General features: G+C 55.7%; 1 protein-coding gene across 1 annotated transcript; it reads right to left on the minus strand.

Moving 5' to 3' along the window:
- Positions 1–3785: 3785 nt before the first annotated feature.
- Positions 3786–19018, minus strand: RSPH1 (radial spoke head component 1). Its single transcript, XM_028505240.2, has 9 exons — positions 18845–19018; positions 17115–17228; positions 16907–17012; positions 13047–13137; positions 12404–12539; positions 9953–10024; positions 6894–7053; positions 5853–6008; positions 3786–3979 (listed from the first exon to the last, which is right to left on the minus strand). The coding sequence occupies exons 1-9, from the start codon at positions 18896–18898 to the stop codon at positions 3927–3929; spliced, it is 942 nt and encodes a 313-aa protein (XP_028361041.1). The 5' UTR covers positions 18899–19018; the 3' UTR covers positions 3786–3926.
- Between the last annotated feature and the right edge of the window lie 3521 nt (positions 19019–22539).

The raw sequence follows: 22539 nt of genomic DNA on the forward strand, positions 1-22539 counted from the left end.
GCAAGAACACGGGGCCCAACCGTCCTCCCGCTCCCAGCCCTGGGGCAACACGGTCTGCTGGCATTGGCGGAGGGACCCCTCGAGCTCCTCCCTCCCACTTCCATGTACCTCCAGGAGCCCCCTGGGGCTCAGGGGGCTTGGGAAGGAGTCCACGGGACACACGGCCTCAGAGCTTCCCCAGCACACACGTCCTCAGCCCCTTCCTCGGGAGACCTCGGGTGGCTTTGCCAGCTGGCCGGCTGTCGGCAGGAAGGCAGGCCCCAGCTGGGGTCACTGCCAGTGCACCCAGTGCACAGTGGGGCTGCGGGGTCTCCTCCACTCTGAGCCCCTTTGTCACCTGGCCTCAGGCCTCACCGAGTCCTACAGACAGCCCGCACTGCTCCCTCGCCCTCCTCCAGGCCCCCAGCTCAGCCCGAGGAGCCGTGGGAGGCAAAGGGAGAGAGCAGAGGCGCCCCTCCCCACCCACAGGCAGAGCCCCCCTCCCTCTAGCCCACACCCCGGAGGCCTGTCGTCAGGGTCTGCAGGTGCCAGCCCCACAGACCTGGAAGCCAAGAAAGTCACCCGAAGTCCTAGCGCCATGAGAAGAGAATGCAGCCAGTGGCTCCGCTCCAAGGTCAAGTTCGGACATCGACCGCTTTTGTTTATGCCAACTCCTTCAGGAGACGTGATGACAGAAAGTGTCCCGTTTGCCTGGCTGTGACAACAAAACAAAGCACACCTAGGAATGCAGTCATGGGGACTCATGAGAACGTTCACAGCCCGTTGAGGGGCACAGGGCCTGAGGGGGCAGAAACATGTGCTGTGTCATCGCGTGGAAAGATGCAGTGTCAGAAAGATGACATGTCCCCAAGTGAACCCACAAAGAGGGTACTGAAGTTCATACGGGAAAGCAGACATCCAGGAAGAACTACAGGAATCCCAAACCAGCAACAGAATGAGAACGTGTTTTGCAGCTACAATGATTACAAGTGTGGCAGCAGCCGTGGATTTTAGACAGAAAGTTCAAGGGCATGAGTAGAAACACCAGCAACTGGCCCCCTGACTGTGGGGGGGTCACAATGGGGTGATGGGCGGGCTGGGGGAGGTAGCTGAGTAAGTCAACAGTGTGGGGGAAACGGGGCTGCTATCTGGGGAAAAGAAAGTTGGAATCATTCGTTCCTCATTCATTACACACACACACACACACACAAAATTGAAGATTTAAATGTGAAAAAAATGAAACTGTGAAACCGTGAGTAGCCATCATGTAAGAATTTCAAGAAAATCCTCAGAATGGGGGAAGCTCTGCGTCAGCATGCCACAGACGTGCAGAATGCCAAAGGAGAAATAAAGTCAGCTAAGCCACTTGCAAGTCTGCTTTGTAAAAAGCACCGTAAACAGAGTTTAAAAAGTAAAAGGCAAGCTGGCAAAGCTCTGTGCTCCTCGGAGACTCCGTCCAGCCCGCCTCTTCCACGGAGCCCCACCACCACCCCCTACCCCCCCCATCCAGCCTGCGGAACCAGTCCCCCCTGGACCCCAGGGCGGGCTTGTCTGCTGGTCCTCCGCCACATTCTGCCTTGCCTGCTGTTGCCTGCTGTTGTCTGTCACTGGTGTGTGTGTGGGCGTGGCTTCTTTCAGAGGGCTGCAATGGGGAATATGCCAAGTTCAATGCGAGCTCAGGACCCGGGCAGGGAAGGGTACACGGTAACAGATAGTGATTCACCCGGAAAACTGCTCGTTCGTGTATCCCCGAGGGTTCTCAGCCTCGGCACTGTTGACAGTTGGGGACGATAAATAGCACCTCCAGGTGAGTCACCCACGTGCGCTCTTTCTTCTGACTGGAACCCATAGGAGCGGTGAGCTTAGCTGTCCACAGTGACTCCATCAAGCCTTTGGCTGTAGCTTCCAGAATATAGGGACATGCGGGAGAGAAGAGCGAGCGAAGGGAACCTAGACGCTCCCAGGAGGAGAGATGTCCTGCCAGGTAACGACTCGGGCTCTTCCGAACCAGTGGTGCTGGGGACAGCACGAGGCACGGGGTGTGAAGTGTACTGACCGGGTTCGCCAGTGCTCCCCAGCCGGAGGCCCCCCCCCAGACCCTGACGGTGAGGTGGCACGGTTATGGGGTCTGTGTATTTTGCAGAGGTGATCCCCGTAATCTCCCAGGCAGCCCCACGTCCCCCTGTGGCGGGTGGCAGGAGAGCGAGCACACTTAGAGTGCCTCTGAGAGAACACTGAGTGGGCTGATTAGAGACAGACTGCGTGTCTGGGTGGGGGGATATACGCTCATGGCTAGCTGTTCCCCAGTGACTTCCGTGGCCACGTCCCTAACTGCTGGCTGCTCTGGAACAGCTTCCAGAAATGCTCCTGACACCCGTGTTGTTAAGGTAGGGTTGTGCTGTAGAGGTGTGGGGTCAAAGGTCAAATCGCAGTCCAAACCGTCCCACAGACCCAGCAACCCGAGCCTGTGCAGGCGGAGATGACGCAAGGGTGGAAGTGCACAGGCCGGGGCGTCGGTCTGCGAGAACCCACAGGGTCCTCAGTCGTACCCCGGGGTGGGGCGGTTTCTCACTGACCCCTCCCGTGCCCCTCCCCGTGCAAACAGTACAGCCGAGGTGGGAACGGGAGGCTGCAACCGCAGCCCTGAGCAGTGGGGGTTAACTGCATGCCTGGGGGGAGGGGCCGGCCCTGCACAGCCCTGTGACAGCGACAGGTCGACAGGTCGGGGTGTGAGGCTGTTTCCTGCCCTGGCCCCTCAGTAGGGCACAAACCACAGGGAAGGAGCCGCTGTCCCTGTCGTGCTAACCTCCCCGTAGAAAAGCTACAAAATTGTCGTCAGAAGGGCAGGCGACCAGAACGTACTCGGGCAGAAAAACGGAAAAAGAAGGAACAGAGACAGAGTCGTGTTAGGGAGTGAGCTAACAGTAACAATCTGACAGTTCTCTAGATGCTGTGCCGCTTGTGAATTTGTCAAGTTTTTAGTTTGTAACGTTTTAGAAATTTCTGTCTCTGGTCTAAATAAGTGTTTCTTTCCATGTAACTTTATATTCATAATGCCATGTGCTTTTTCTTCAAGAGGCGGGATGCTGTGTTCACAGTGCGTTGTTCTTAAAAAGGCCCCGCGTTTAGGGACATGAAAACCAAGTGTAGGGCATGGTCTGGGGTTGGGCAGACCAACTAGGAAGGACACTTAGGGGGAACTGAAGACACTGGCCCCCTGAGTGACCCTGGGGACAGAGGAGAAAGGGGGACGCAGAGCTGGGAGATGGGTGGTAGGGGCCTGAACAGGTGCTGGGGAGAGAAAGGGGGGGCCAGGAGGGGCCGATACTCCAGAACTGTGAAGGGGCCTGGGTGTTAGCCTCTAGCCCACCAGGAGACCTAAAGGATGTACACACAGGCCAGGGCCACCCCTGTGGGCAGCCTTGCCCCCCAGCCATCGGCGGGGACCCCCATCAGGGAGCCCCGAAATCACACGGAAATGCTGAAGCCAGGGGAAGGGTGGGAGCGCACGCTCCAGTGGCAGCTTCTGGGCCTTGCACGGGGCCGAAGCATATTTACAGTGTTGTGGTTTACGAGAATCACACAGGAATTCCGACTGCCCGGGTGTCTCCCCAGCTCCCTTGAGGGCAGCCCGAGAGAGGAAACGCAGTGCACGGGGACTGCACCAGCTCGGCCAGAAGCCCCCGCCGCGTCTTCTGTGATGCACAGCGGCACCCCGCTCGCTGTCCTAGAAGACAGACACCCCTGAAACCCAGGGCAAGATGACCCGGCCACTTCCGTGCGAAGGACTGGAAGCACAGGTGGTGTCGTCTACAAAGGACGAGAACGTTTATTTGCCATCGTAAACCATCTTCACAAACTACGTAAGAAAGAGTAGTGACCAGTTGGCGTTAACTCCGGAGGGACGGGCATTCGCAGGGCGCAGCCCTGGCCCTTGGCGCCCAGTCTTAGTCGGGGGGGTCGGACTGTCTGGAGTCATCCTCTTCGAAACTCGCGTTTCCTGGGGGAGAAAGGGAAGCGTGAGTATATTCGATGCCAACTTTTTTGTTTTAAAACTCTCTACTTGCTGGGCTGGATAATTCTCTGTGTGGGGGCTGTCCTGTGACCTCAGGACACATAGCAGCAGCCCCCCCAGCTCCACCGGGAGGGGGAGGCCGGCAGCCCTGCCCGCCGCCCTGCCCGACCCTCCGAGTCTCCAGATGTGGCCCAACACCCCCAGAGGCCGTGCTCCTTCTGCAGGTGCCGCTCCCTCTGTCCAGGCTGTGTCAGGCAGCTGAAGCCTCACATGCTGGCTAGTCCCCATGGCAAGGCCTCGACCTGATCCCCCCCACCCCGCCCCCAGTTCTCAGATTCCTCATCCTGAGTATTGCTCATCCCGTCCCCTCCCTTTGCTCCCCCACCATGGCTTCCAGGTGGAGCCCCTGCCCCTGCCTCCTGCCTGGCCCCAGGGCACCCGCCCCCACCAGCCCCAGAGGGGCTCCCGGACTAGAGGCCCCCTCCCCACGGTGCTCAGGACCAAGTCCAAATGCCGCCTCCAGCTCCCGAGGACAGGCCATCGGAAAGGGACCCGGCCCTGCTCCCCACCCCGACTCTGCGGCCTGTCTGGGCAGCACTTCCTTCTTGGTCGCCACGCTCCTGCCACCTCCCGCAGCCTCAACTCGGCTGCAGGCGCCCCTGTCTCAGAAATACTCCCTAACGCTGCTCCAGGTGAGTCGTGCACTTGTCCTGTCCCCAGCGGTCACACAGAGGCCGCACAGCAGGCACACTGACGTCACGAGGCAGCCCCGTTGCTGACGTCCTGCCGGTTGTCTGCCCGTGCCTCGGGGGCTGAGCGAGCACCGTGTCTGCCCCCTGCCCAGAGCCGCCCCCTGCGAGCCTCTCCGTGCTGGCGAGACTCCATACGGACACGAGCCACCGGGCACTGTGCCTCCGAGGGGTGGCCCCCTCTGCACCACGCACGTGAGAGACACGCGGTCACGGGCCGCCGGCCGGCAGAGCCAGGTTTCCAGGCCCGGCTCTCAGCCACGAGGCCGCGCGGCGGCGGCACCACACGGCTCTTCGGTGCCGGTGCCTCGCCACCGTACTAGGTGGCGCATGGCTGACCCAAGTCCAAAGCTATGCGTGTCTAACGCCTTTAGATAGAAAACAGCTTTGTGTGACTTAATGATTTCACATGCTATTTTCAAAGGAAAGGGAATGTATTTGTTCTGCATTTACAGCAGAAACCAACTCGGCTGCCTGGGGCCCCGGGCCCAGGGACCGCCGAGGCTGGGCTGCTCCCGGGCCACCAGGGGCCTGTCCACCAAGTTTATAGCCCCTTTACATGAGATGCAGGGAGTTGTTCTGAAAGCAGAGAACCCTCTCTGAGCCGGCCGGCCGTGCCCTCAGCTCTCGGGGAGAGATTTGTAAAGATGCTAAGAACCAGGAGCCCCAAGGAAACTCGAGGTCACACCCTTCTCCCAGGACCTAACGTGGCAGAAGCTTCTAGATTAGTAGTTCATTCAAACCCACTTAAAAAGGGCTGGTTCCCAGCACTGCCAGCCCCTGCGCATGCTCCTGCCACTCAGCCCTGGAAAACGTGCAGTAACACACAGCCGTGCCGTGCATTTCTCAGGGGACGCCGCGGGCTGGGGCCTGCTCTCCTGGTAGAAATGGAGGTCAGCGAAGAGCAGAGAGAGAGCAGGCTGGCCCCCACTGCCCCTGCCGCCGTGGGAGGTTCTCGGGGGAACCGAAGAGGCAGCAGCCTTCCCACGGGTCTGATGGGAGTTCCTAGGGGAGCCCCAGAGACCTGCTCCCAGCCTCGCAGCCTGTCCCGGCGTGCATGCCACCTCCCTTCCCCCCGGGCCCCCTGCTCCCCCGGAGCCCGGGCTCACCCTGCTCCACGTTGTCATAGCGGAAGTCCTCCCGGCCGTAGTCGCTGCCCTCCTCCCGGAAGGTGTCGGGCTCTTCCTCGCCGGCCCTCAGGAATTCATTCTCCCCATCGGAACCATCCGTCAGAGGCTGGGCCTCCTCCACAGGCTCCTCCCCACCTGCGACGAAACGAAGGAAGATCGTGTCCGGGGGAGCACCAGCCTGGGTGGGGGTGGCTACTTCCTGGCCTGTGTGGTACCCACCCTCCCTCCTGCTGAGAGCAGCACCCCGCTCCTCCCTCAGGGGACCACCCCTCCCCAGGGTGAGTCACCCAGCTCCAGCCCAGGCCTGGCCAACAGAGCATCCCGTCCCCAACCACAGTGACAGATTCAGGGATGATGACCCTAATCCCAAGGGTTTTGATGACCATCTTGAAAAAGAGAATCTCTCTGTTCCCCAGGTTTCTTGAGCTGACTGGGTGACAATTTGATAAAGTCAATGAGGATCAGTCTCCATGGGAAGAGAGCAGAGCCAAAGCCTGTGAGAGCAGAGAACGGAGGCCTGATCCAGCCATGCCTGAAGCTGGACCACCTGACCTCTCCACCTGTGTGAGCCAGTGCGTTAGTACTAGTTCACTCAGGCCCACTTGGCTCCCAGGCGGTCTCACCACTTCTCAGGAAAACCATTTTGAGGGACATGGGACAGTATGGCCCAGACCCTTCTCCAGGAAAGGGCCCGTCACCCAGCTGCAGTCAGCTGGCTTTCCTGAGGTCACACTCACAGCCAACCCCTGACCGAGGTGAGGGGATAAATGGTCCAAGGGACATTTCAGCCCAGGGGTTCCCACGGAATCAACCAAGGTTGTTGAGGGCCTGAGCCACGGCTTGACCCTGTCCAGTCACCCCCGCTGATCGCCGCCCTTCCGGCCCCAGGAGCCTCGGGCCCCAAAGGCTGCCCCTGATGCCCGCCCACGTGTCTTCTTCCCTGGAGACTGGCCTTCAGCGGGTCTGCACAGAAGCTGTTCTCAGCATCCACCCCCACCCCCCACTGCTGTAGGCCCCTACCCTCCATTCCTGGGACCTCCTCCTGGCCAGGGACGTCCACCGACGGCTGCTCCTCGGCGAGGGTCGGTGTCCACAAGGCCAGCTCGGTGATTTTGGTAGCTTTCCATTTCGGAATGACAGTTACTACTGCTTCCTCCTCCTCTTCCTCTTCCCCTCTTTCCTAGGTTAAGTTTGAAAATGTGAGTTTGCTGACTGTGCAAACCCGGTGTGGCATCCTTAAAGGGACGGGCGACAGGACGGGTTTGTCCTTGCACTGGAGTATTTGTGTGCAGCACGGTTCGGTGGCTGGGTCAGCTGCCAGCTGCCTGGTACCACGGAGGGCGGAGCGCAGCTCTGGACGGAGCCGGGATGAAAAAGGGCGGCGCAGCGGGCCGGCACTCTCCCTGCGACGCCCAGGACGCCTGCGGGCTTGCACGCCCCCGCTCCGGAACTGTTCAGGCAACCCAGACGACATGCGCTTTTCCGTGGCTCGGCCACGTTTGCCCGCTCTGGGGCTCTGTCTGCAGGATAAAGCTAACCTCACAGTAAGCGAAGAACTAATGGCACGCTAAGACGGCCTCGTAATAACGTCGATGAGGAAACACTAAAGCTCTAGTCTCAAGGGTTACAGGAAGAAAGTAAAATTCCAGGGCAGCCACTTTCCATCGCTCGGCCCACGGGAGGAAGTCCACGGCAGGTCACAACCCCATGCCACGAAGTATAGACCTGGAGCAAAACCCGAGGGCTTATTACCAACATCCGCTTGAGATTTTCTGCTTTAAATACCATTTCAGTTCCTTAAACGTCGCCCACAATCCACCACATTGACACCACGACACGTGAACGGGGTACAACGTGCGCTTTGAAAAACACTGTTCTCGGACGAGCATCGGTGAGCTTGTCCGTCCACTCTCTGGGGCCTTGCCAGCCGCCCGGTGCCTGCGGCCACCACTCACCCTGCCGCGGCAGTTTGGAAGGGCCACAGATGGTACGTAAGTGAACCGGCGAGGCCGGGCTCCGATGAAACCTTACTTACGGCAACAGGCAGCGGAACCTCGGGCACTGCTGGTGAGCGAGTGCCATGGTGCCGCTGCCGTGGGGAACTCTGGGAATTTCCTCAAAAATGATCTATGGAGCTATCCTATGACCCAGCAATGCCACTCGCAGGCATGAACCCGAAAGGGCGGGACAGAGAGGCTCAGACGGGTATTTGTACACCAATGGCTGTCGCAGCGCTATCCACACCGGCCGAGAGGCAGAACCAACCCGAGCGTCTGTCCATGGAACATGATCCAGCCGAGAAAAGAAGGAAATTCTGACCCCTGCTGCAACAGGAACAGACCTTGAAAACGCTGTACTGAGCGAAGTCATGTAGACACACACAAACGAATGTGAGCAGTGTGGTTCCACTCATGTGAGATGTCTAGAACAGGCAACCCACAGGCGGAAAGTGAATCAGAAGTCAGCAGGGGCGGGGGAGGGGACAGGGAGGTGCTGGTCAGGGCGACAGAGCGTCAACGGGGCGACGAGGAGCGTTTTAGAGATGACAGAATGGAGGTCGAGCAACAGTGTGAGTGGACTTACTGCCACCGGGGTGTACACTCAAAGTGGTTAGAATGACAAATACCATGTTGTGTGCAGTTTACCACATTTGGGAAAAAAATCAAAACGCGCGGCCACCAGGTCTGGTCCGTGGGCTACAGTTCACCGTCCCGTCTCTAAGGGAATGCATTCCCCTTTCGGGGCCAGAAGTGAAAATTCAGGCTTTTCTGTTTCACCACAATCGGGTCCTCCCCCAGAAAGCAGGGTGGCTGTGGACAAAGGCCCCCAGGTCGCCTGCATTGGCTCATGGGTGATTCCTGCAGAGGGGGCATGCACGAGGGGGGCGGTCCCATCAGCGTTCCCCTCCTTAGATGTCACTACATTCAGCAGGCAGGTCCCGGCAGGGGCCCGATGCGAGGCCTCCCACCCCACACAGTCCAGCCACGAAGCCCGAGCGCGCTGAGTTCCTGACTAGCGTACAGGTCACCCACACACAGACAAGTGCGCTGAGCGGTGGAACCGCACGGGCGGGGGACATGTCCCTGATGACTCCCGGGAACCCTCCTCACCCTCAGACTAGGCGCCTGGGAACCAAGAAGACACCATGCTGGGGGGGGGGGGGGGGCCTCATTTTTAGCAACAAAACCAAGCATTGTGGCTAGTTTGTATTTTATAGTTAACTGAAAAAGCGACCCTGGCCAGGACTCATGTCCGTCGGAGCAAAAGGGCGATGAAGCAAAGCCAGGGGAAAAGGCCAAGGGGACAGGTTGTTGGGGTGCTGGTCACGGCAAAGGAGGTGGACACCTACTCGCAGACCTGCAGGAACCACAGGCAGTGGTGGGGAACAAAGTGGCTGTGGTGGAGGGGCACAAAGGACGTGGAACACGACAGGAGAAGGAACCGGGAGATGAGGGGGCCGAGGGCCTGTTAGGGCGGCGGGGTGCCCTAGCTGTGCCTGGGTCAGGGGTGCTGGGGGATGTGCGTGGTGTTTTACTAAAAGGCCTATTACCTACAGGCCTTGGCCAGTCAACAGCAGCGGGAGCACAGACACAGACACCCCCCAACACGCCCCCGCATCACCCCCACCCTAACAATAGCAAATCAGCGGGCTAGTGCTAATGCGAACACAGAATATCAGTTCGGCATTAATATCAATGTTAAGAACCGGAAAGAAAGAAAAATTTGACTCAGCGCGAGTCATCTGGACACCCCCCAAACACTGAGTTATTGAATGAATTTGGTGATATCGTGGTGACAGACTTCAGCCGCCGCCTCGGGGACCTAACTGTCCAGAACCCTCTGGCGGGCCTGGAAGCGGCTGGTTCCCGCACAGGAAGCCCGGACCGAGGCCTCAGTAGTAACTGCGGAGTGACACCGTTTAGTTCCGGCCTAACACATGCAAGCGAAGGAGGAGCGAGGAGACGCGGACGTCCCCTGGAGCCGGCGTGGCCCCTGTCCTTGGCCGTGAATGGGCTCAGCATCTCTGAGCGGCTCGCCTGCCCACCGGTGCGGAAACGAGATGCCCCTCTGCCACTCACCACGTCTGTGAGCTGATACTCCCCGTGCTGCTCGCATCCGATGTCAAACACGTACTTCCCAGGGCCGACGGGCTGCGGGCAGAGAGAAACCAGGGGCACTTGTCACTCTTGAGAGCCCGCGCCCAACAGGAAGTCCGAGAACTTTAGAAACGCCCACCATACAACCTGCCCCCATCACGAGAGGGTTCTGGGGACCTCCACTGCGGACCAGCGAGGGCTTTTGTGAACGGATGGCTAATGGAATTGCAAAGTATGGGGCCTGCTTTGTTTGTCTTTTAAAGCTTAACTCCAGCCCTGGCTGGTGTGGCTCAGTGGATTGAGTGCTGGCCTGTGAACCAAAGGGTTGCTGGTTCAATTCCCAGTCAGGGCACATGCTCGGGTTGGGGGCTAGGTCCCCAGTGGGGGGTGCATGAAAGACAACCACACATTGATGTTTCTCTTCCTCTCTTTCTCTCCCTTCCCCTCTAAAAATAAACAAATAAATTTTTAAGAAAAAAACTTAATTTTATCTCATTTACAAACATAATGTATTTATTACAGAACTTCACTAGGGGAACAGCCATGGGCAAACCAGATAGAAAGGAACTATTGATAATATTTTCATGTAGTTTCTGTAACCTTGCTTCTGGAATGGAAAGTTTTTTTTATTAAAAACCCGATCACATTCATGTACGTGCACACTGACCCCTACTCTATTTTTACTTGAAACTCCGCGTGAATGCCTTCCTGTATTTACAAGTGTTCCTCCCCAGCACCGGCTGTCTGCCCGGTCTCTTATTCCGCCGGGGAATTATCGTCAGCTTTACTCGTTTACTGGGGCAGATGGCTGTGCCCACATGCCCCTTGGGCAAGGACCGCTGCTGGAGACACATTCTGAGTGGAGGCTCTGGGTAAAACTGCACCGTTGGCAGTTGCCCGGGGTGAACCTTCCGCAGTGCTGTCTCTGGGCAACCGTGTGCCCAGCGCACACACGCGAGAACGAGGCCTCACTAGTTTCCAGTCCCACGACAGCGCTCAGAGCCGCCGTGTCTTCAAAGCCGTGTTTCCTCCTGAACTAGAACACCTCGTTCTATCTTTACATCTTTGTAATATGTAAAAAAAAAAATCATTTTAACTCATCTCTTCTAAGGTATTTGTCAGGTTGCATTTTTCCCCCAACATTTTGACCATTTAAATCACATTGATTAATGTCCTTCATATATTAAATGTTGCAAATATCCTAACGCTATTCATCATGTAACTCTTAAGTTTTTTTTTTTTTATGGTGTTTTCTAATCTAGATTGTTTTTATTGGGCAAAATCTCCTAGTTTTTCCTTTATATTTTTGTTTAGGACATTTCTGTCCTCATTTTAAAGTTAATAAATATTCACCTCTTTTTGTCTTTTTTTTTTTTTTTTGCTGTGATCTTCTCATTTACATTTACATCTTTATTTGGCCTAGAAAGTACCTTTATCTATAAGCTGAAGGACAAACTCTGATTTTAATTTTCTCCCAAACGGTTACCAAGTTTCCTGGCACCATTTCTTGACTCTCCCATCATTTCTTTATTAATTGGAAGTGGCATCATTACCGAGCGCTAAATTATTATGCACACTCGGGTCTGTCTCTAGACTGGCTGCTTCATGATCTGTACGTCTCTGTCCTGGCGAACACCCCGCGAGAGGCCTGCTGGGAATCCCACGTGCACCGTGCAGGTTTGAGGGGAAGGCACTGTGGTACACAGACCAAGGGGAGCGTCTGTGATAGGGCATGAACAATACGTAAATGCAAACCGAGTTTTCAGAGAGCCTGAGGCTACTTCCCTCACTCAAGTGTTCCCGGTGTCAGTCTCTGACCCCTCCAATGCGTTCCACAAACTCTCTCCTCGGGGACAGTGCCTGCCTGGCCCCAGATTGGAGCTGCCACGAATGCCAGGATGGTGGTGGCTTCTGGTATGTGGGGTTCTCCCTGCACCCCACCGCGGCTCTCCCTGCACCCCACCAGGGCTCAGACAGAAGACCAAGAGCAGCCACAGAGCCCTCCCCCCAGATGACCGGCATGGGGACCCCGACCTGGAGGCCTCAGACCCAAGGTCTGGCGCTCCGGGCTGTTCTCCGGTCCCACAGCCACCAGGCAAGGAAGGGCTCAAGGTCTTCCTCCCCAGCTCCAGCCTCATGTACCCCAAGGGACACAAAGTCAAAACCCCCAAATGCTCAATGGCAGAAAACCTTTAGCTGTCCCTGACAAACAAGGATCTCACATCTGACTCACTGGCCAAGCCTCCCGCACCCCACTCTGCCCGCTGTGGGTATCGGGAAGCTTGGAGGGAGGCACAGCTGCCCCATTTCCCACACTCGGAGGGATGGGAGGGTTTCCCTGAGTTATTAGTATCCTCCGTTCACACGGTCACACAGGCTGGGGAGGAGGGTGCCGCGTGTTTCACTGGCAAACATCGCTTCCCGCCGACTTACGTTTTTGTTCAAGAACTTGCCCTGGTACCTGTGGTTCAGGTGAATGAGCTCGGCCGCGCCCTCCTGCTGTCCGTTCACCCAGGTTCCCACATACTTGCTGCCAGTCTCCGCGTAAATGTAGGTGCCCTGCCCGTGCCTGGTTGAGACAGGGAGCACACACAGAGCCTTCTGTCCTGCAGCAGTGACACGCTTTCCAGGGCATCAGACAGGCGCTTAGGGCGGCCTGGGTGGACGCAGGCGCACGACCATCTGTCTTCTATAGCTGCCCCACCGAAGCATGCCTCCTGCTCGCCGCGCCCACGCACGGGGCGGGCATCGCCTACTGCACAGCAGGCACCTTCCTTCCGGTCAGCTGGGTCTCGTTCGGAAGGGGCAGCACCCCTGGGAGCTGAGGCTCAGCCCCCAGAAGCCTCTTTGTCTCTCATGCCCCCGGGGTCCTAAGGTGAAGGACCCATGTGCTCTCCCCCACGAGTGTGCACCTGCCCCGCAGTGCATCGTCCAGCAGCCTTGCCTTAAAGCCATGAAGGGTTTGAACGGCCTGGCAGAGCTGGTTCGTGGGCTTTTGTCATGATTCCGTTTCTTAGTGGGACATCGTGACAGTCGCATTGCGTGAACCAACCCGCAGCACTCGAGAGACCCGCACCTTTGGTGAGCAAACCAGTCTCCGGTGTAGGTGTCGTTGTTGACGTAGTAGTAGATGCCGTGGCCGTGCCTGAGGTCGTCCACCCACTCCCCTGGAAGAGAGGACACAAAAGCAAGTCCTGGTGAGAAGCAGGGAGCCCGCCCTCCGCCACCGTCTCCTTGCACTCTGACTCCCCTCCATCCTCTGCCCTGCCCGCCAGCCGGAAGCCATGCAGCGGGCAGCTGGCTGAGGGAGGCTGAGTCAGGGGCTCGCTGAGCCCGCCGGGCAGGTGTGTGTATGGGGCCACAGAGACTTGCGTGTGCCGACAGCCGGTCTCACAGCCGGCCAGCAGCACAGCGAGGATTCGAACCAGCGTTTGTCTGCCCTGTTGCCAGCGGGCCCAACCCCACGCTCCTCTGCCTTGTGTGTGTTCAGTGACCAAGCAGTCCCTTGAGGCTTGACCCTCAGCCACATGCCAGCATTTCACCCCATCCTCCACCTCGCCACCTGGCTGCGATGCACCTTTCCAGCCCAGCCGCCCCGGGCAGCCCCAACGGCATGCAGCTTTGTGCGAGCGGACACTGTGCCTCTGCCAACCGGGCCTCTGGGCGGACTCCTCCCTCCCCCGGGTGTCCTTTCCTGCCCACCCACGTGCACAGTCCTGCTCATTTCTTGCTGACATGATGGGACATATTGTAATCAGTAAAGCGATCCTAAAATTCCCACCACACCTCTGCCATTAGGACAACAGCAATCTAGCTCATGAATGTCATCAGTCAGGAGGCACTGAAGGTATTTCTTCGCCGAAAACTCAGTGTCTTCAAACCTTACAGCTCACATTTGAAAGAACCTTCATAGAGGTGTCTCCAAAGTCCACAACTGCCCTAAAAACCAACACGGAAGCTGACCTCCAGGGTCGTTCGGCAAGAAAAATATGTGTGTTGCAGAAAAATTTCAAAAAGGAAAGAAAAAAAATAAATTGCAAGAGGCACTAAACTTCAAGCCAGAGAGGATGGGTAAGCAAACTTCTGTAAAAGTCCCAGTTTCCCTGACAACTTGTCAGAGACTCTGCCCAGCGGATCACGGCCCCCTGATGCCACTTATCACCTGGACTCTCACTGACGACAGGCGTGAACTGCAGACCGAGGAGGGCAGCCGACAGGAAGGTCACCCATCGGCTGGGGCTGCTCACAGCAGCTCCGAGCCAGGCTCCTCCCTCTGCAGTGAATGCCCTGTAACACGTTTATTGCTGTTGCTTTATATTTAAATTGAACTTTTTGTTTGTAGTCTTTCTACCCCTAATCCCGTACTCTTTCATCATTCTTGGTCATATCAAGAATAAAGTGTCTTTCAACGAGGTTTCTTTCCAGGAGAAACCCCTGTGGTTGGTGGTGAGTGGGTGGTGGCCTGGGCTGCATTTTTCTCTGCCGGAGCACCTGTCAGTTACAAATCTCTCCATCCACCTTTTCCCCCGTGGCTCCCTCCAGATGTGGTGCTCTGGAGATTAAAGACCTTTGAAAAGTGAAGGCCCTCGCAAGATAAAGGAGAACAAGATGCTCTTCCCCCATTTGAAGCACAGTTGGTCGTTGGTTTGCCCTGCTGGAACCTCCCCACCCACCCCAGCTGCTGGGTCAGGGAAACACGAAAGAGAAGGAAGCTGGCGTTTCTGGAGACCCGCCAGCTGGGGTCTTGCACTCGCCACCTCATTGCAGATGTAAAATAAACCAAAACACGGTTTTGCAGAGGCAGCGCCCAAAAACCAGAGAGATCATGCACACGGCCCAAGGTCACAGAGCAGAGCTAAAAACCAGATCAGGGTGTGTTTGGTTTCAACGTGTCATGCTCTCCTCTCCACAAGCACCCCAGGAGCCAGGCACCCACTTCTTCCTCCAGCTCCTGCCATCTGAGAGCTTCCAGAAAAGACAACTTCGAGTCCTACCATCTTATTTCTGCACAATTTCATTATTAAACATGGTTCCATGTATCGGCTGCATTTGGCAGGCCACAGGACCAGCATGGAGAGTAAGGCTCCCTTCCTCTCCTCTCCCAACCTCCCAGCCCTCACTGGCCCTCGGTCTCTGACACCCACTCACCCCTCCAACCTCATCCCCCACCCTCTAAGCCTCCCTACTTCCCTGCCTCTGGTCCAGTTGACCGTCTACCTAAGAATGCCCCCCAGATCCCTCCTGTCACAGCACCGCAGCCTTTGCCCGTTCCTGGGCTCCCTAACCAGCTGTGCCTTGGCACCTGGGAGAGACTGCACCGTACCCTGCGCCTCGGGTGCAGTTTGAACATGCTCGCCAACCTGCAGAAGCCCATCCTCTGTCCCTGACAGCGGCGGTCAGCCGAAAGACAGTGAAGAAGTCAGCTATGTGCTCACTTAGACTTTGTGACTGGAGAGCAGTTCACTGACCGAGGTAGCATTGCAGCTTCTGACCTCAGGGAAGGGACTGAGGGGTCGCTGCACCCTGCACACTGCAAAATTGTACAAAATAAACAAAAATGTACAACCGTTTCCAAAGAAGTTTTACATGTTAGCTAACCTCCAAGTTAAGATGTTCTTCAACCCCTTTTTCTGAGTATCTTTGTTACATATACTTATATGGTGCTCAAAGTGTATGAACATCTACACTGAAATAAAAAATGACGACAGGGAGATCAGGTTCATAAGGATTTGGGAAGAAATAAATTAAACCCTGAGTTAAAATGTTCAAGGTTGACTTAAAGAGCAGCGGGTGTGTCCTCTGGGGCAAGCCCGCTAAGACCTACAGAACAGAACGGAAGCTCCGTCTCCGGCAGGGAGAGATTGACACTGTGCAGCTTGGCCTCAGGTTCTGGCAGGAACCCTGTCGCAGAATTCCTGGGTTCCGGTTTCACCTGGCAGGGAGACAGTGAGCTTGAGCTTGCGCCCCAAGGATATTTCACCTTCATTCAGAAGTGGTGCTCAGAGATCCCACAGGCACGTGGGCACCCAGCGGGCATGTGCTGACTGCCTCCCCTCCATCGGGGATGATTCTGAGTATTCCACATGAATTAATTCACTGCAGATGGGCCAGCTAAGGCCGGGAGGGATGACGTCCCCTGTGCAAGGTCATGCCTATTGCCACCACAGTTTAGGGCTTAGGTCACAGGTCTTTTGGGAAATCTGATGAAACTAGAGAACTTCTTCCCGGAAAAGCAGCCCAGAACATAGAATTTTGCACACGGTTTCTGATGGCTCACACCCACTCCCCACTTGTCTCTCTTCCCAGGTTCGGAGCTTCCTCCGTCCCTTGTTGGAATTAGACTGCAGCTGTAGGCACAGCAGGCGGGGCCTGCGGCAAGCAGTGAGGCTCTTGGAGACAGGGGAACGAGAATCTTCCTGAGACACAACACTGGCATGTAAAGAAGGGTGGCAGAGATCAGAACACTGGTTTAATGAGGCAGAACGTCTCTCTGATGAGACGCCCTCAGGGAAGGAAGGTACCACCAGGTCTAAATGAAGAGTGTGCTCCTCCGAAGAGGGGTGGAAGAGGGGTCGACCAGAAATGGAAACGGTAAAAACAACGTCCCAGAGACAAATGCCACAGGGCATCTGACATCATGGGTGCAACCCCCTCCCCCAAGGTTTGTGCTCGCCCAGCGGCCTCCCCTGCCTTTGCCCCCCAGCACACAGGCTCACAGGAGAGAATGTGCCGGTCACAGGGACACTCACATTTCCCACAGTTACAAGGCGTTCTGGTTCCTGCATCAACCCTGTGAACCCAGGAACACAGTTTGCGTTTGTTGAATGACTGACTAATCTGGAGACCTTGAAGCTTTCTCATTTATCTCCACATTCACAGACAATTCCCCAAGAAGACCTTTGCAACACAAAAACCTGCTTTGTGAGAACATTTTACCTTCGTATTTTGATCCGTCTGGGTATATAAAAGTGCCTTGACCATGCTTTTTGTTCTTAAAATATTCTCCAACGTATCGAGCGCCATTTTTAAATTTGTAGGTCCCCTGAAACACATTGATGATAGGGTTCATATCTTTCCTGCATCAAATACCCACTGATAGAGTGTCAGATACAGAAAACCACCCACTCCCGCCACCGAGTCCGACCTGGCCGTGTCTCTTCCCGTGTTCGTAGCCACCCTCGTACACGTCCCCGTTGGGCAGCCGGGCTCTCCCGTGGCCGTGCCGCTCGCCGGCCTCATTCCGTTCCCCTTCGTACTCCTGGCAACAACAACGACAACAACCAATAAAATTAGCACAGTGACCTCGGCTACGCTGGGAGTGCCAACCACGTGCTAGGCGTTTTATAAATAATACTCCATGGAGTCCTCCCAATCCTCGGCCCAGTCTTACAGCTGAGGCAGGTAACCACGCCCGGCCACGGAAAAGTTACAAATCCAGTGGGGCCATCTGGGGAGAGAAATTAGGAAGCTGACTGGGCAGGCGTTGTGGCAGACACTGAGCAAGCGACTTTTTCTTGAAGTGCTCCCCAGAGAAACCAGTCAGGGGGTAGGGAAACAGGTAGGAAAGAGGAGGTCACCAGGCACGGGTGACACCCAGCGATGTCCCAGTCTCAGCCCTCATTGCGCAGGGGAATCCGGAGTGCAGATCACGGCAGCTTGTGCTGGGTTTTAGCACTAGCTGCTGGCTACTGTGGGGGTGGGGGGTGACTTCCAGGCACTTCTGGCTCTCCCGACGGGCCAGGCGGCGCTGGTGGCTCCAGTGCTGGGGGGAGGTACCCACCCTGCAGCAAAGCAGGTAGAAGGTGGGAGATAGATGTACACAGCTAGCTGAAGGGTCCGGGCAGCCACAGGCGGCATCTATCCCAGCAGAGGTGCTAGATTTTTCTTTTTCTTTTGGAAGACTTACTTATTTATTTATTTTTAAGATTTATTTATTTACTCAGAGAGAGAGAGAAAGGGAGGGAGAGAAACATCAATGTGCAAGAGATACACAGATCAGCTGTCTCTTGCTTGCCCCCTGCTGGGGACCTGGCCCACAACCCAGGCATGTGTCCTGACTGGGAACTGAACCAGCAACCTCTTAGTTCACAGGTTGGCACCCGATCCACTGAGCCACACCAGCCAGGGCTAGGTTTTTCCATTCATTGGAAACTATCTCGGTCCTGTACCCTGCACACACACACACACACACACACAGAGGCTGAGGCTCCAGCCTGTCACCTTCTAGGACATGGCCACCCTCTGGCTGAGTGGGGTTCATCGCTGGACAGGACATACACGCTCACACAGAGCCTAGCTTGCTGGTTGTGCATCCCTTACCTCCTCTCTGCTGCCTAAACCGAGGAACAACAATTCCAACGAGCTGGGACAGTTCCCACAAGAGTGAAGAAATAACACGCAATCATAGACCTATATGGTATATCTCCAGGAAGCCTTCGAGAGGCTGAGACCGCCTCACCGTGGCCTGAAGGCTGCCTGGACGCAGCTTTCTGAGTCATTCACTCGGATTCTGAGGAGCCAGGATCCGAGCTCCACTGCAGAAATGTTTGTTCAAGAACATAATGGCACCTTGGGAGGACCCAGGCTTCCAAGGAAACCGCCTGGATGGAGGGTAACAGCAGGGAGAAGGGCTTGGACTTTGACGTGGAAATCTTTGCCTTCTCTGGGAGGGGGGCCATAGGGAGGGGGCCAGAGAGAGAAAGCATGTGGCGAGCAGACGTCATAACGTTTTACCTTTCACCACCAACTTCCAGAACGCAGCGCCGGCTGTGGCCGGGGTGGTCTTCCTCCCTACTATGTGTGACCCGGGCCTCCGGGGGTCCGCCCACCACCGCATACCCCAGGAAGCGCGCTCCCCTTACCCGGAGCTCTCACCCCAAGATCATTTTCTCCCTCCTCCTCCAACTCCTCCGAGCCCAGGTCCGACATGGCCTCTGCTCAGACTTGATCCCAGCCGCTGCGGTGGCGTTTTGTAGTAAGCACCAGCAACTTGCACCGCGGCGTCTGCAGTCACCATGGAGACGCAGCCAGCCCCTCCTATCTCCCCGCAGAGGGAGGTAGAACTGGAAGGCGCGAGGAGGAGCCACCGGCAGCCTCTGTGCGCTGCCATAGCAACGGGACTCACTGACCAATCGGGGCTCCGGACGGGAGGGGTGTGGCCTGGGGCGAAATTGGTACCCTCCGGCTCTCTAATCCGGTGCCACTGAGCTGGCCCCGGGAATGTTTGGTCGGCTACTGGGTGATGCAGCGACGAGGAGCCACCTTTGAATCAGGCCCCTGAAAAGGATAGGGGCGCTGGAGGCGGGGCGGGTCACCTCCAGAGAGGGCTTGGTTCTGGGCACTGCCCCTTCCGACCCCGCCCCTCGGCTTCTCCAGCCCCTGCTGTTTTGGCAGCTCCTCCTCACCTTTCTAGGCTCTTCCGCCGCTGCGGTGTTGGTGGTGCACAGAGATGCGTCCTCCCAGATCTTCCCTCGAGTTTGTAAACATCTCCTGACTCTAGGAGGCAGCTCTGACCTCTTAGCAGAGGCGCGTCCACACGCAAACACACTCTATACGCACGCGCGCTTGCTTGCACATACGCATACTCATTCACACTCCCACTCAGTCGCTAAGGAGCCTCTTCCTGCCATCTGACAGTCTCCTCCAGATATCTGACACGCCTGCCCAGGGCCCCTCGTGATCTCTACCCCAATTCCTCTTTCACGGCCGGATCCGGGCTTTCTCACTCGCTCTGTAAACTCTGCAACGGCCTCTAATTGAGTCTCTCTGCCTCCAGCCTCTGGCCCTCTTAAGCCACATCACACTCCTCCGCAACTCAGAAACCCAAATGCAGGACTGTCTCTCTCGCTGGAATTCAGTTTCTCCACGGTCAAGGCCCAAACCATCTTCTTAGTCTCGTGACCCACCATCCCCTTCCTATACTCGTTATGAGCTTCACACAAAACCAAACCACAGGCACTTCTCCCAGATGCATCCTTCACTTCCCCACTTCTATGCCTTTGCCTGTGCCATCCCCTCTCCCTGCAACGCTCCCTTCCCTCAGCTCTATCTAGAAACGCAGCTGTTTTCCAAAGACTAGCTAAAGGGCCAGTTCCCCCCAAAAGAGCACCAAATCCATAAGGGTGCCCTCAGGGAGAGAGAGGGGAATGGGGAGTGGAGAAGGAGGAAGGACTTCAGCTCTGTGTGCCATCCGCCTATCATCCATCCCTCCACTTTAAAGGTCTGAGTGTGTCAAAAGGCAAATTTGAATTGTATGTGATGAGTTGGTTTTATTAGTATATATTAAGCATATTTTCCTATATTTTTAATTTTTGTACATTACATATGTGAAACCTCCTTCCTTCAACTTCTCTTGATCCTTCGAGTTAGATGCGCTACTACTACTGTCTCTTTCTTAATTCTCACCATACCCCAATCATCTTTATCGCATGCACGTTCTGTCCCGCGTAGCCGCCGTCTATCTGGGTGGTGATCCAATTCCTGGACACTCAGAAGCCCCGCCACCCTTACCTTCCTCTCCCCACAGCGCCTGGAAAAGTGCTTTCACACAACAGATGCTCAACCAAGCCAGTGAAACCCAGTCCCTATGGGCCTTTAGAACCCTAGTGCGATGAAAATATGGTTGAGGGTTTTTTTATATAATCTGTTTTACTTCAAAGAATCTTTGCATGTGTGGAAATAAACAAAGACCATCTGAAAGAGAACAAGCAATGACTATGTATTCAGAGCTTGTTATCGCAAGGGAGTCAGCCATTATCATTTGCATTTGGCAGAGAAGTGGGAAAACTTTCTAGGGGAACAAAGGCAGCGCTCCAGGTGTGCTCCGATTGGAGGTGGCTGGCCAGCCCGCCCGGGGAAGCCGTGGGAAAGCTAACTAGAAGTAGGGCAGCCTAGGTGACGGGCTAGTGGGCAAAGTCAACTTTCTCTCATTGGTCCTAGAAAAACTCTCGGTTATTAATCGAGTCCCGGCCACTTGAGGCCAACTGTAAACATCATGATTTAACAGTTTTTCTTTGGGGAAAAGCGAGGAGTTTGGAATACTAGATCATTATTTTCTTCTTTAAACTTGGCAGTTGCTGCATTTACTACGATCGAGCATGTCTACAATGAAACATCAAAAGGGTTTTAAATGTTAGGACTCTGGAATGGTAATCAAGGATGTGCAAACAAATGTTGGCTTTTTGCCTATACAAATAAATGTGAAAACTTTAGCTTTCAAATTTGCTTTAACAAAGATAATAACTAATGTTATTATCTAATAATGTTCGCTAGGTTCTGACCGTGCTGGTATGTTTTAAGAGTTTTACTCGAATTATCTCATTAAATCCTCACGATCGTGTCCCCATTGAACAGCTAAGGAAAGGGAACCTCGAAGAAATAAAGTCATCGCTCAAAATCACACAGCCAGTGCGATTCAGACCATCTTCTGACTCAAGAGCCATTACTATTAATCACTACCCTCTGCTGCCTCCCAGACCTCTGATGTAAAGGAATGACTCTGGTTTTCTGGAAGTGACCTCAAACCACCTACCAAGCAGAGAAGCCCTGGCTCAATAAGCCTTACATTGAAACAACAGAAAGTGGCTTAAGCAAACCCTGTCCTAAATCCCATCACTAGCAGCTGGGTGCCCAGCCATAACGCTAGAGAATCCTAAAATTTACAATTTATTGTAAATAAATTGGCTCATGCAAACTGGTCCGAGTTCCTTCCAGAAAATCTTTCAATATAGTAATTTCACTACACTCCGGATTTCCCAGTTGTCCAAGCAAGGCAAAGGCGGAGTGAACCACACGGCCGCCTCCCAGCTCCCAGCAGCAGCCGGGGGACGACATTCAACCTCTTCCTTCCGGTAGGAGGCTGAGCCCCAGCTCAGGTCAGGCACAGAGCCCCCCCTGCTCTCTTCCTCTGGAGACCTGGGGGCTCCTAGGAAGGTCAGGCCAAGTCGATTCCTGGTACCCCGTACTCCCTGACCCTCTCACCCCTGGGTGACTTGGACGTGCTTGGTGATCACAGAAGCAGCACTTTCCAGTGCAGAAGGCCCTCAAAACACTTGCTTAACTCATTTTCCTCCTTTCTAGTCTGAAATGAGGGGCAGCATGGGAAGGACATGCCTTTCTACCTCGTCAAGACCTCGTTTGGGAAGGCACTTCCCATAACCCACCAGCAGGGGCTTCCCATAATCCACTGGCAGGGGTCTCCCACCATCCCCACCCAGCCGATCCTTCCCATCATCCCCCGGGGAAGGATTTCCCATCATGCCTCGGGAGGGAATTTCCCATCACCCCCCGCAGGGCTCTGGGCCGAGGCCGCCCTCGGTGGAGAAGGGGGGATCGAGGCTGCAGGGCCTCGGGTGAGTGCAGAGGAGGAACACCCACGCTTCCGCCGAATTCCGTTTCCCCAGTAAGAAATTCTCTCCTTGCCTTTGTTACGTGTAAGGGAGAGATCCCCACCCCTCGCTACCTGACTCCCCCGCCAAGTACAGAAGGAATGAGTAAAAGCGTCGGGCCTCCTGGTCAAGGTCCGTCTCCGCAGAGGCCGGGGCCAGGGCGCCTTTTGCTCCCACGTGGGG

The sequence above is a fragment of the Phyllostomus discolor genome, chromosome 2 (assembly GCF_004126475.2).
Source record: "Phyllostomus discolor isolate MPI-MPIP mPhyDis1 chromosome 2, mPhyDis1.pri.v3, whole genome shotgun sequence".
Taxonomy (NCBI): domain Eukaryota; kingdom Metazoa; phylum Chordata; class Mammalia; order Chiroptera; family Phyllostomidae; genus Phyllostomus; species Phyllostomus discolor.

Bases quoted from the DNA above. Each gene is read 5' to 3' on its own strand.
- RSPH1 (XM_028505240.2), bottom strand. From the start codon at position 18,898: ATGTCGGACCTGGGCTCGGAGGAGTTGGAGGAGGAGGGAGAAAATGAT. The intron at 10,025-12,403 runs GTAAGTCGGCGG...CTCTGCCCGCAG, and splicing joins GCAAGTTCTTGAACAAAAAC to CCCGTCGGCCCTGGGAAGTA. The intron at 7,054-9,952 runs GTGAGTGGCAGA...AACTTAACCTAG, and splicing joins AGTATCAGCTCACAGACGTG to GAAAGAGGGGAAGAGGAAGA.